This window comes from Solea solea, chromosome 4 (assembly GCF_958295425.1).
Source record: "Solea solea chromosome 4, fSolSol10.1, whole genome shotgun sequence".
NCBI lineage: Eukaryota > Metazoa > Chordata > Actinopteri > Pleuronectiformes > Soleidae > Solea > Solea solea.
The window spans coordinates 17380768-17391135 of NC_081137.1; the positions used below are offsets into that span (position 1 = coordinate 17380768).

A 10368-nucleotide genomic window follows, 5' to 3' on the forward strand; every position below is an offset into this window, starting at 1 on the left:
AGGTCTGATAGTATTGCTTGTTGTTCATAAAGAGAAAGAGAGGCAGAACAATAACATCACTAACAACAAAAAAAGTTACTCCCTACTTTAAATAAAGCTGAAATACAGAACTGGAGAGACTTTTTATCTATGACGTCACCTGCACAGTGATACTGTCTCTCTGTCAGTGTTGAGGCTGAACCTGATCTAATCTTCCTACAGGTTCTTGTTCTCCTGGGCCTTGTACACCGTGCCAGTGGGTGTAAAAACATGATTACAAGAGACACCGGTACAGATTTTTACAGACAAATGATTGGACGGCAAACGACCTCACTGTCCAAAGGGTAAAGCGCACTGTTGTGTTTCATTACGTTTGCTGATAAATCCCTCAATCTCCTTGGTCAAATCAAAATTGCACCAGTTGCTGGGGACACATACATGAGGACTGCGGGCATCAAACTGCTGTAATCCCAGCTCAAAGTGGAATGGGGCTTTGCTGCACATCCATTTAGTATTATTCTAAGAAATAGGCAATTAAAGATAAGGCCATAGTCAGAGGTTGGATAACCCGCATTCCAACACTCTGCCTCAGGCAGTCTCTGGGGACATATAGTATATTCTGGGATGAAGAGTTGTCACGGTAACAATAAGGGGTGGACCAGGAAACAAACTTGCGTTGTCCCACATTTATCATTGTCATATACAGAGTAAATGCCAGGCTTAAGAGTTGTTACTTTAGAATAGTGGGATGATCCATGCCATAGGGGGTCCTGTGTTTGAATAGTACATGTGGCTAACATTAATTCTTGCAACCCTCTTGTGCACTGCACTAAATCATAGATTTGACACAGAGAATAAGAAATGGCAGCGGCCCCCTCCATCTCAATGGAGCCTTTGAAGCTGTATGAATTGACCTTGTTAAATAAGTAAAGTCCAGTGTGAGACCCCCCTGGAAAACAAATGAAGAGGTTTTTTGGCCAGATGCGGTGTCCAGATTAGAAGAGGAATTGTGCTGGTTGAGCGATAGAGCACGGTTTATATATAGAGTATGTTATTGCCGTGTACAACTGGACTTTGACTAGGGATGACAAGTTTCAAGCTTGACACGTTGACTTTGTAAATGCAAAGGCTCCGTCTGACGGCCAAACGGGTTGTGACACTGGCTTTCGTAAGCGCTTTTGTTTAATACACCAGACTCTTCTGTTAAATATTGAAATTTTAGACATTTCCTTGCTAAATTAATGCATGTTTTCAGGATTTTTCATGACTTTTTAAAGGATCTATAGTTCGGCATTGTTCGGTTTGATTCTTATACCAGACTTGGTGCTCATGATTCTTCCAGTGACCAATCTCTGACCAATCGGTGGCCGGCAGTCTGTTGACGTCACATTTTAGTATCTCCTCAGCTCGTTTATAAACTCACCAGAACAGGTATAAAAAAAAAAAAACACCATGTACCAGGTACTATCCCCAATGGAAAAGCAAGAAAAACGAGGCAAGTAGTGCTAAAACTGTATAATGGAAACGCGCCACAAATGAGATACAAATAAACAAGCTGACAGTACCAGTATGAAATAGCAACTGATAGACCTGACTGGAGGTGTGTTGACATGACTGCAACCTTTTTGCCAAAGCACAAAAATGAAAACGTTACGTGACTCATTATGTTTTGGCAATTGCGAGACAAAATCCCAACATGTGACTGTGTTAACAGACTTAAGCCCCCACATCATGAGTAATACCTGGACCACTCACACATACAGACACCACTAAAATTGTCAATAAAAGTGTCAATGACAGCAATAAAAAAAATAAAAATAAAATGATGTCTTTCCTTTGCACAGGTCCATATTATTTTAGCTTGGGTCATCTAAATATAGAATAATATACCAGCTTCTGCTGTCCAGATAACGCCAACCAGAGTGACCTGACATTTCCATTATTAAAACCATGTCCATACAGGGAAATAATGGGCATTCTCCCAGAATGGGATTTTTGAGTTTAATAATTAGGCATAGTGCCAGTTGAACTTAGGCTAATCTAATTAGCTGATTCACACAATCCTAATGAGTGCAAGGAACTGTTGTGCAAAAAAGGCTTAACATTAATAAAGACATTGAAGACGCAAATTCAAAAGTAGCAACAAGTTCACAGTATCAGACCACTGTTAGTCTATTCTTATGTTTCATTTTATTAGTATATTTAATCATTATGTACTTAATTAATTGTATGCTTTTCCTGGGTCCAGCTCTCCCCTCAACCCTCAGAGTAAGCAATGAAAAAACATTATACATTTGTTATTTATCTTAAAGAAATACTTTCCCAACTGACCTAACTTTTGAAAAAAAGTGGAAGGGTCAAAGCTAGAAATAACTGATTTGCATTATGACCAATGATCAAATGTTTGACATTTGAACATAGCAAAACAACTTAAAAAAACAAAACAATCTATCAACCAATTAAATAACTGTAGCTCTTCTGTATTCAGTCCATATATGAGGAGAGGATTTTATTCCCAAAGCCCTCCCCTCAGACACCGGTGCTGCAGAATTATGAGTCGAGCAGTAAACGTCTATGTAGCTCTTTATTTCAAATGCATATTTCGTCATTGATTTTTCTTCTGATTGCGACAATCTGGCAACATTCTGCACTGCTCAGATTTTTCTTTCCCCTGAGGCGTTAGCTCATTCACGGGACAACATTTGCTCACTTCCTGCTCCTGATGCATCAGGGACTTAGGGCGCGCGTGGCTTTCCTGTTGCCACAGACTGCCTTTCATGGCGACTTCCTCCCTGCATCTGCACCACACAGTGTTTTCAGGACACACCTGCAGGGTGACTGATTAAGAGTCGAGCGCTGAGGTCAAGGTCGGCTACTGTGCTTGCATGGCCCTGTTGTGTTGCGACACTGAATCACAACCTTCTGTGCAAACTAAAGTCACTTGGGGACATTACTGCCCATCAAATGTCCCCAGAGGGAGTCGGGATAAAATGGTAGCATTTCTCAGGTAATGCTCTTCCCTCAGGGTGTAACAAGCCAGCCTGAGATTGCCTGTGTCAGCACGAGTGATTGTTTTGGCAACAGTGCTGGGAAGCACACAAGGGCTTTGGGCAACTCTGAGTGATTCCAGGCTAAGAGTGAAGATCCTGCACGTCTCCGTGTCTCACAGGCCAAACGCAAGTCATCACCCTCGCAGTGGCGTGGTCCTATCGGGGATCTGAGCCGCCGTCACGCCTATGACTCCCTTCCGAACAGATAATAAAATAATTATTTCTTGCCATGATATGGCACAAAGGCAGCTGCTTCAGAACTGTACACCCACATATCAAAATACTGTCCTTTTGCTTTTGACTTCGGTCTCAAGTAAAAAATGTTCAGAACCACCAGGAATTGCAAATCAGCAGTCTGTACATTTACATGCACAGTAAAATTGAGCTACAGCCGTCGTCAGCGAGATGGACGGTGAGATGGATCTTGTTAATCATGATACAAATTAGCTCTTGTGGTTGACGTGTTGTCTGAAGATACATCGTCTCCTTCTACTTCTGGGTCAAATACTGGGGAGGAAATGATCCTACTCCAGTCCGACTAAGCGTATACATGCAGGAGTAATCGGACTATGAATTGCATTTTCCAGGTATATTAGTCCGACTAAGACTAGTTCGATTTTAGTCGGACTAACGTGTTTACATGACGTTGACAAGAAACCAAATCATTGTCTTAGTCCGACTAAAACTGGACCTTTTAACATGTATGTAAACGCACTGACTGAGGTCAAACCTGAATGTTTGACTATAACACAAGGATTGATTCAGTCAGATGGAGACTGCTTCAAGTTGTTCTGGATGTCTTTTGTCATTTTCTTTTTTTTTTACCTGAATTAATCATTTACAACTTGTTATTTCTTTAAAAAAAAAGATTTGCAGGCTGCACTGTGCCCCAATTTTTAGAATCAAAGAGCTGGCAGGGGGAGAGAAGTAGGCTGCGTGTACTGTACAGCGATCAGTGGAAGTAGGAGTTTAATACATTGCTAGAGAGAGAGAGAGAGAGGGAGAGAGTGTGCGATGGCTGAGCCAATGTTACAGCAGATATAAAGGGATTATTTTCCCTGGAAGACATAATCATGTGTAACACACTTGTTTCAAATCCTGTGAAAAACAAACAGGTGTTACGGCCTTAAATCCACCTCATCATCATCATCCCCTGACACATATACAGGACAGCAGTGACTACAACTGATATCTGAATGAATAATGTAAAAATAGACTTTACATATTGAAGATTGGAATGTCAAAAATAAATGAAATAAAAATTTTTTTCTATTGCTTAAATTTACTGATTAACTGGATGAATATGTTGTTACTGTGTCATATAAGGGGTGATGAGTGAATGTCCCTTTGAATCAATTGATATAAAGGAAGACAGTGTGTTTTGATATATTATATGATATATAAATTGATAACTATTATGATTTAATTTCAGAAATCCAAACCATTTTGATATTTTATTAACATGAATATATATAGATACATAGATAGATGGAATAGCCATTGACTCACCTGTGAGCCCCCCCACAAAGGCAAAGCAGAGCAAAGTAAGTTTCCTCGAAGAAGAAGTGCAGACCTCCATTCTCGCTGTCTTCGCGTGGCTTTATTTTTTTTATTTCTGTGTGAGAAAGAGAGCTGCGTCCCTGAAGTCTGTCCTCTCCTCTGTCCTCCTCCTCCTCCTTCTGTGGAGACGCTGTAGGTAAGGGACACTTCAGGTGAGGTGAAGGAGACGCGGAAGACACGGGAGTCCTCTCTCCTCTCCGACTCTGACTGGTTAAAGAAGTGACCACCACCTCCGACAGCGACCGTCGAGTCCTCTTCTTCTCTCAACACTCGAGAGCAAGTGCAACAGTGAGTGTAACTCCGCATGTGGTCACGCTGAGGAGACGAAGAGAGAGAGAGAGAGAGAAGGAGACGAAGCCCCGGCGAGCGAACTGTCGTCAGGTTTGCCTCAACAGCGCGGACTACTTCCGTTTGCTGGCTTTAAAAAAATAAAAGCATTAAAGCACGACCGCGCTTGTGTTGAATGCTTTACGCGACGGTGGCGTTTTATTTTGAAAGAAACTTTGAAAGACATCCGAGAGTCCGTCCTAAAATGACGCCGCTACACCTATTCACTCACAGGCGAAGTTATATGAAGATAAAAAAAGCTTTTCCAAACTTATGTACTTATACACTATGTGTACTTTTGATTTGGTTTGATTTCTCTTCATTGTCACAATCGCCAATACACATTTTACCAAAAAACTACCACAAGTTTTAAAGATCCAGTGTGCAACATGTAAAAAGAATGAAGGTAAAGTGTATAAATGCTTTACAATTAAAATATATGTGTATATATATATATATATATATATATATATATATATATATATATATATATATACATACGGTTTTTCATAGCCATAGAATAAGCATTAGTACATTCAACCTTCATTTACCTGCCATTTTGCATTTTGACAGCCGCCTTTATGCACAAGTTAACCAGAGCGAAGAACTGTCTATCAAATAATCTGAATGTCCCTGGGTGCGAGAGATGGGTGATAGCTGTCAGGATAAAGAATTATTTAACACGTTTTTAACACGCATTTTTCACTGACAACAGCTTGAAGTAGAGGTGTGGTGGAAAGGTCAAGAAAGGCCAACTGGTCAGAGATTTCTGGTAAAAAAAAAAAAAAGAGAAGCATTTAGTTGGAAAAGTGAATTTACAGAATAGGGAAGGAAAACTGGTGTGGAGTAAATGTCCTGACATGACCAGGCCTCGGAATTTGGCAAAGACTCAGTCATTGTAGCCTAATCATGCTGCACCTGACTCAGGAGACCCAACCGCAAGGCAGTTCAGAGAATGTTGGGCACTACTATTGGTTGTTCTATTGCAAATACAGATACAGATGTACTTGGTGGAACTATCAACATCAATACTCCATTTACTACATTTAATATCTGTCAATATCAGCGGAGAGTTTCAAAGATGGAGCGATTGCCTCGGGTTGTCTGTCATGTATAAAACAAGTGTGTCTCTTCACATTGATCGGTTTTGAGGAGATCGTGAGGACAGTGAAATGTTAGTGTTTAATCATCTTTTGGATGAAATATTTCTTTTTCAATCCACAGTCTACTGCAGGTTTCTATAAAGCGTATTATTATTATTATTATTATTATTATTATTAACCAGGCAGATACACTAAGAGCCTATGCTCGTGTGCAACTTACTGCTTTCAAATACCCTGGCTCAAGCTCTCCTCAACAATCAGCTTTTCAGTTTTCAAAGCTCCTCTCCCCCACACAACCTCCAGCTCCTGCGCCATCATGTGTGAAAAGGTGTGGGTCTGAAAGCAGAGGAACGGACTGGACTCAGCTTGACACGAATCCCCAAGGTGAGCTCACCCTGTGATGTAAAAATATGGAGTGACCTGTACTCTCCGAGGTGGCCAGACCCCCTTTTTATTTCATTTTCTAAGGTCGCCCGGTTGCCTAAGCAACTCGTGTGAGGCTAATGTGGGAGGACTGCTCAATTATGAGAGGTGAGCAGGGGTTACACCTGTGATTAAATCCAAAGGAGCAGGGTCCAATGATCGCTGTGGGGGGATGAGATTTTGTTGTGCTGTTGCAAATTGCATCTGGGCCCTGCAGCGGAAGTGTGCGGAATCCAGGAGGAAAAGAGCTGTCAAAACAGGCCAGTTTTTTGTTATCAGCGCAAAAAAAAAAAAAAAAAATCATCTGAGCAGGGCAGAGAGGCTATAACACTGGATTCTAATCCCGAGCAACAAAATGACGTCTGGTGGTCGAATGGCAAACGACCTGGAGGACAAAGGATATCGCTCACAGGATCCAATTGAAGTTTTCTTTCTTTTCTAATCATTTTTCCTTGCGTTTTAGCAACAATATACATGATATATGTACATTTGTCATGCCCTCACCTATCAAAAATGAAATGAGAATTGTCCTGAAGAGATAAAGCAAGGCATAACTTTCAAATCCATCTGTAGCACATGACTCCTCCCGAAACGTACACATATAAGATGATTTAAAGTCATCTCTCGCACCAAAGTCCACATAGAAAAATCCTGTTTGGTGAGTTTGTGCCACTTTTTTTAATATAATTATGCACAAAGGACTTCACACACCAGTGTTGTACTGTATAGATGAAAAGCCTATTATACAGTTATTTCACACAAAAGCAAACAACATGAATACATACAATATGCATGCGTGTTTCCCTTCCCTGAGTCAGACTCTTTTTGTACCGACAGTGTAAACAGAATAGTGAATGGAAAAATGGAACATAAATTATTAACTAACACAGGACCAGAGCACAATACACGTCGTTCTATAAGATTGAATGCACCGTTCAAAGGAGAAATATCGTATTTTTACTGTATAAATCTTTATATACGGTGTTGGTATAAGGTGAGTCTGAAGAAGTGTCCAGATATTTGCTCCACACACGTGTGTTTCTTATTAAAGGTCAGTCGCATTGTGTCCTTGTGTCTGTCACAAACTATTCTACACACACACACACACACAGTGTTTGTTTTGGCTCTGACTTGTGCAGAAAACTATTCAAATGATTTGTTCCCAGCTTTTATCACTGGTTAATGTCACTTTATTTCTTTTTCTCAGTGACAATACAATAACTGTCAGCAGTGAACATGCACAAAGGGGGTTGTTTTTCCCCACAATGGCTGTCTGTGGCCATCTGCTGGCCATATCTGTGAATGACACTCTCCAGGTCTGAATCTACTCACACAATCACGAGCAGCTATAAAAATCATTATAAACCATTTGTATTGTTTATCTTCTTTAACATAAAACCACTTTAACCATTAACCTCTGTAATCTCTACCTCTTTCACTCAAATGCTCTTTTGTTGCTGCTATAAATAACCTTATAACAAATTGTGGATCGTGTTTTGACTGTGTTTTTGTCTCTGTGTTGCTTTTAATCCCTATACAACATGCAAAACATGACTGTAAGAACATGAAGCCATTATGCCTTTAATTTATTGTGTATTTTATTTATTCATCTGTTCACGGTGGTTGTTTTTAAAGTGCTTTACAAATAAAGTTGGATTGAATTGGAAACTGAAGCGGCTAAGGTCAGGGTACCAAAGTACAATCCGTATTTCTGACAAAACCAAAATAAGGCCCAAATCTGTTTTTTGCAAATTTCTTTATTCGTTTTTTTGTTTTTCTCATTTATTAATATGACGGCGGACAGACCGGAAGCAGAAGTGGCATGTAACACAAATTAACAAAATAAAAGTAGCTTGCTATTGTGTTCCAAGCAGGGCTTGAACATTGGTCCTCTCACTGTATAGGTAAGTGCACTAACCACTACACCAACCACGTTACCGATGGTGTGGGACAGACGTTGTTAAATATTTCATCAGTCTGACGTTTTTTTGAAGTTGTGGGTTCTATTATTGAAAGACTTCCAGGGGGTTTGAATCTTACACAAAGTGAATGTTTTAGTAGAACGCTGTGGAAATTTACCTAATCCCTGTATTGCACAAAGAAATTCAGCTTAAGATCATCAGCACAAATAGCTCAGTCCATCAGAAGATGACTTGTGTCTCTAAGGTTGGGAGTTCAACTCTTACTGTCAACTGAACTTCTGCACTACTTTCAAACTTCAGACCAAAATATGAAGGTAAAAATACCAGCAACGTATACTTCTGCAGCTCAGTAAGAATAGCTCCTGCTGGAAGAACTGGACCTGTATGTCTGAGGTTGTCAGTTCAAGTCTTATAAGGAACTCAAGCGTTTGAGTTCAGGGTTCAAAGTAAACAGTCAAAAGCTCTAAGAGAACCTGAAGAACTGTGAAGAGCAGGTAGCTCAGTGGACAAGAATGCTGCTGTGAAATCCTTAAGTCATAGGTTCAGTTCTTGTGAGGAGCAGGTGCTTTTAAAGCTTCAGTTTCAGACGCACTCTCTTCTGTGACCTGTCGTCGGGGGTCAGTCGTGGAGCGGTCTGCGGGTCTGCAGCTGGACCCTTCTCACATGTCATTACATGACATGTGATGTAATGTAATGCTACTTTTCTTTTATTTGTCCAGCGAGGACATGAACGTTGATTAATTACAGGTGGAGCTGCTCCTGCACAAACACACACTGATTTAAAAGCCTTTATGTAGTTTCCGTGACTTGGTACATTCCACTCCTCCCCTCTGTGTCGATCTATTTGGAATGTTCCACTTCCTTTGTCGGAGGCGGAGCTTCTTCTGCGCAGAGACAGAAACAGCGAGAGGACGAGAAGCAGCGGGAACTAACATGTGGACAATCATGTGAACAAACGTGGTAACTGCTGTTTAAAATGATCCACACATTTCTTAGATTCTCTGTTGACGCTCTGTTCACACCTGCTGTTCACATCCGACCACAGGTGTTCAGGTTACACCTGCTAATGCTAACGTGACGTCACTGCTCCGCAGCAAACACACGTGTGTTGTCAATGCAGTGCCGGCCCTGAGTAATTTGGTGCCCTAGGCAAGATTTTAGCTGGCGCCCCCTTGCATCGCAGCAGTCAATTTCACCATCAACTTTCATACAATCAAACAGAAACTGCATGTGTGTATTCAAGATTTTATTTCTTTGCGTAAAAAATATCACACCAAATAAAAACTAAAGAAAGAAACAAGTGATAAAATTAAAAAGTGTCACTGGGCTGTGCAGAGGTAGATGGGACAGCAGCACCTGATGCTGTGTCACTGGGGGTGGTACTGAAATATTTTAAAAGTGCATCTGAAGAGAGAAGAGAAGTATATGTGACGACTGCATGTTACATTTTAATAAAAAAAACAGATGCTTGGTGTGCTATACATGAGACTAATATAGACTAATAATGAAAATGTGATGAGATTCATTCAACTTTATTGTCATTGCAATGCAATTCAGTCTAACCAGAGTGCAAAAACCAGTGCAGTGAAATGAATATATATGTATAAATAGCCTATGAATGATATGGGAAAGCTAAGGTATGAAATATTAACAGTAATACACTTTAACTGCACTTTAACACTGATGTAAACTTTAACAAACATAAACTGTGACACATAAAACCAAAGGCTTACAACCACCCTATTACAAAGGGGATGGACAACTAAAAGCATTTTAACTGACATACAAGCAGGAAAGACACCTCTAAAATAACACCTTTTTTACTTAGGACATTACTGTACCTCTATCTTTTTCACGTTTTTCTTCCTCTTCTTTCCTTCTTTTCCTTCCTTGGGCGCCGGATGGCTTCAGTCTTTTGGACATAATTCCGATACAGTGTCATTAATCTTTTTCTTCGTCTCTGGGTCACGGTCCGTTCAGATTCAGGCAGCTGGCCTCTTGACC

The 10368-nt window shown here is 40.4% G+C and overlaps 1 protein-coding gene across 1 annotated transcript in view; it reads right to left on the reverse strand.

Moving 5' to 3' along the window:
* The window catches only part of esama (endothelial cell adhesion molecule a), a 45329-nt gene extending 40408 nt beyond the window's left edge, over positions 1–4921 (reverse strand). The window contains exon 1 of the mRNA XM_058626402.1: positions 4539–4921. Coding sequence (XP_058482385.1) covers positions 4539–4608 — 70 coding nt within the window. The 5' untranslated portion in view covers positions 4609–4921. The remainder of the gene's footprint in view (positions 1–4538) is intronic.
* Positions 4922–10368: the final 5447 nt, after the last annotated feature.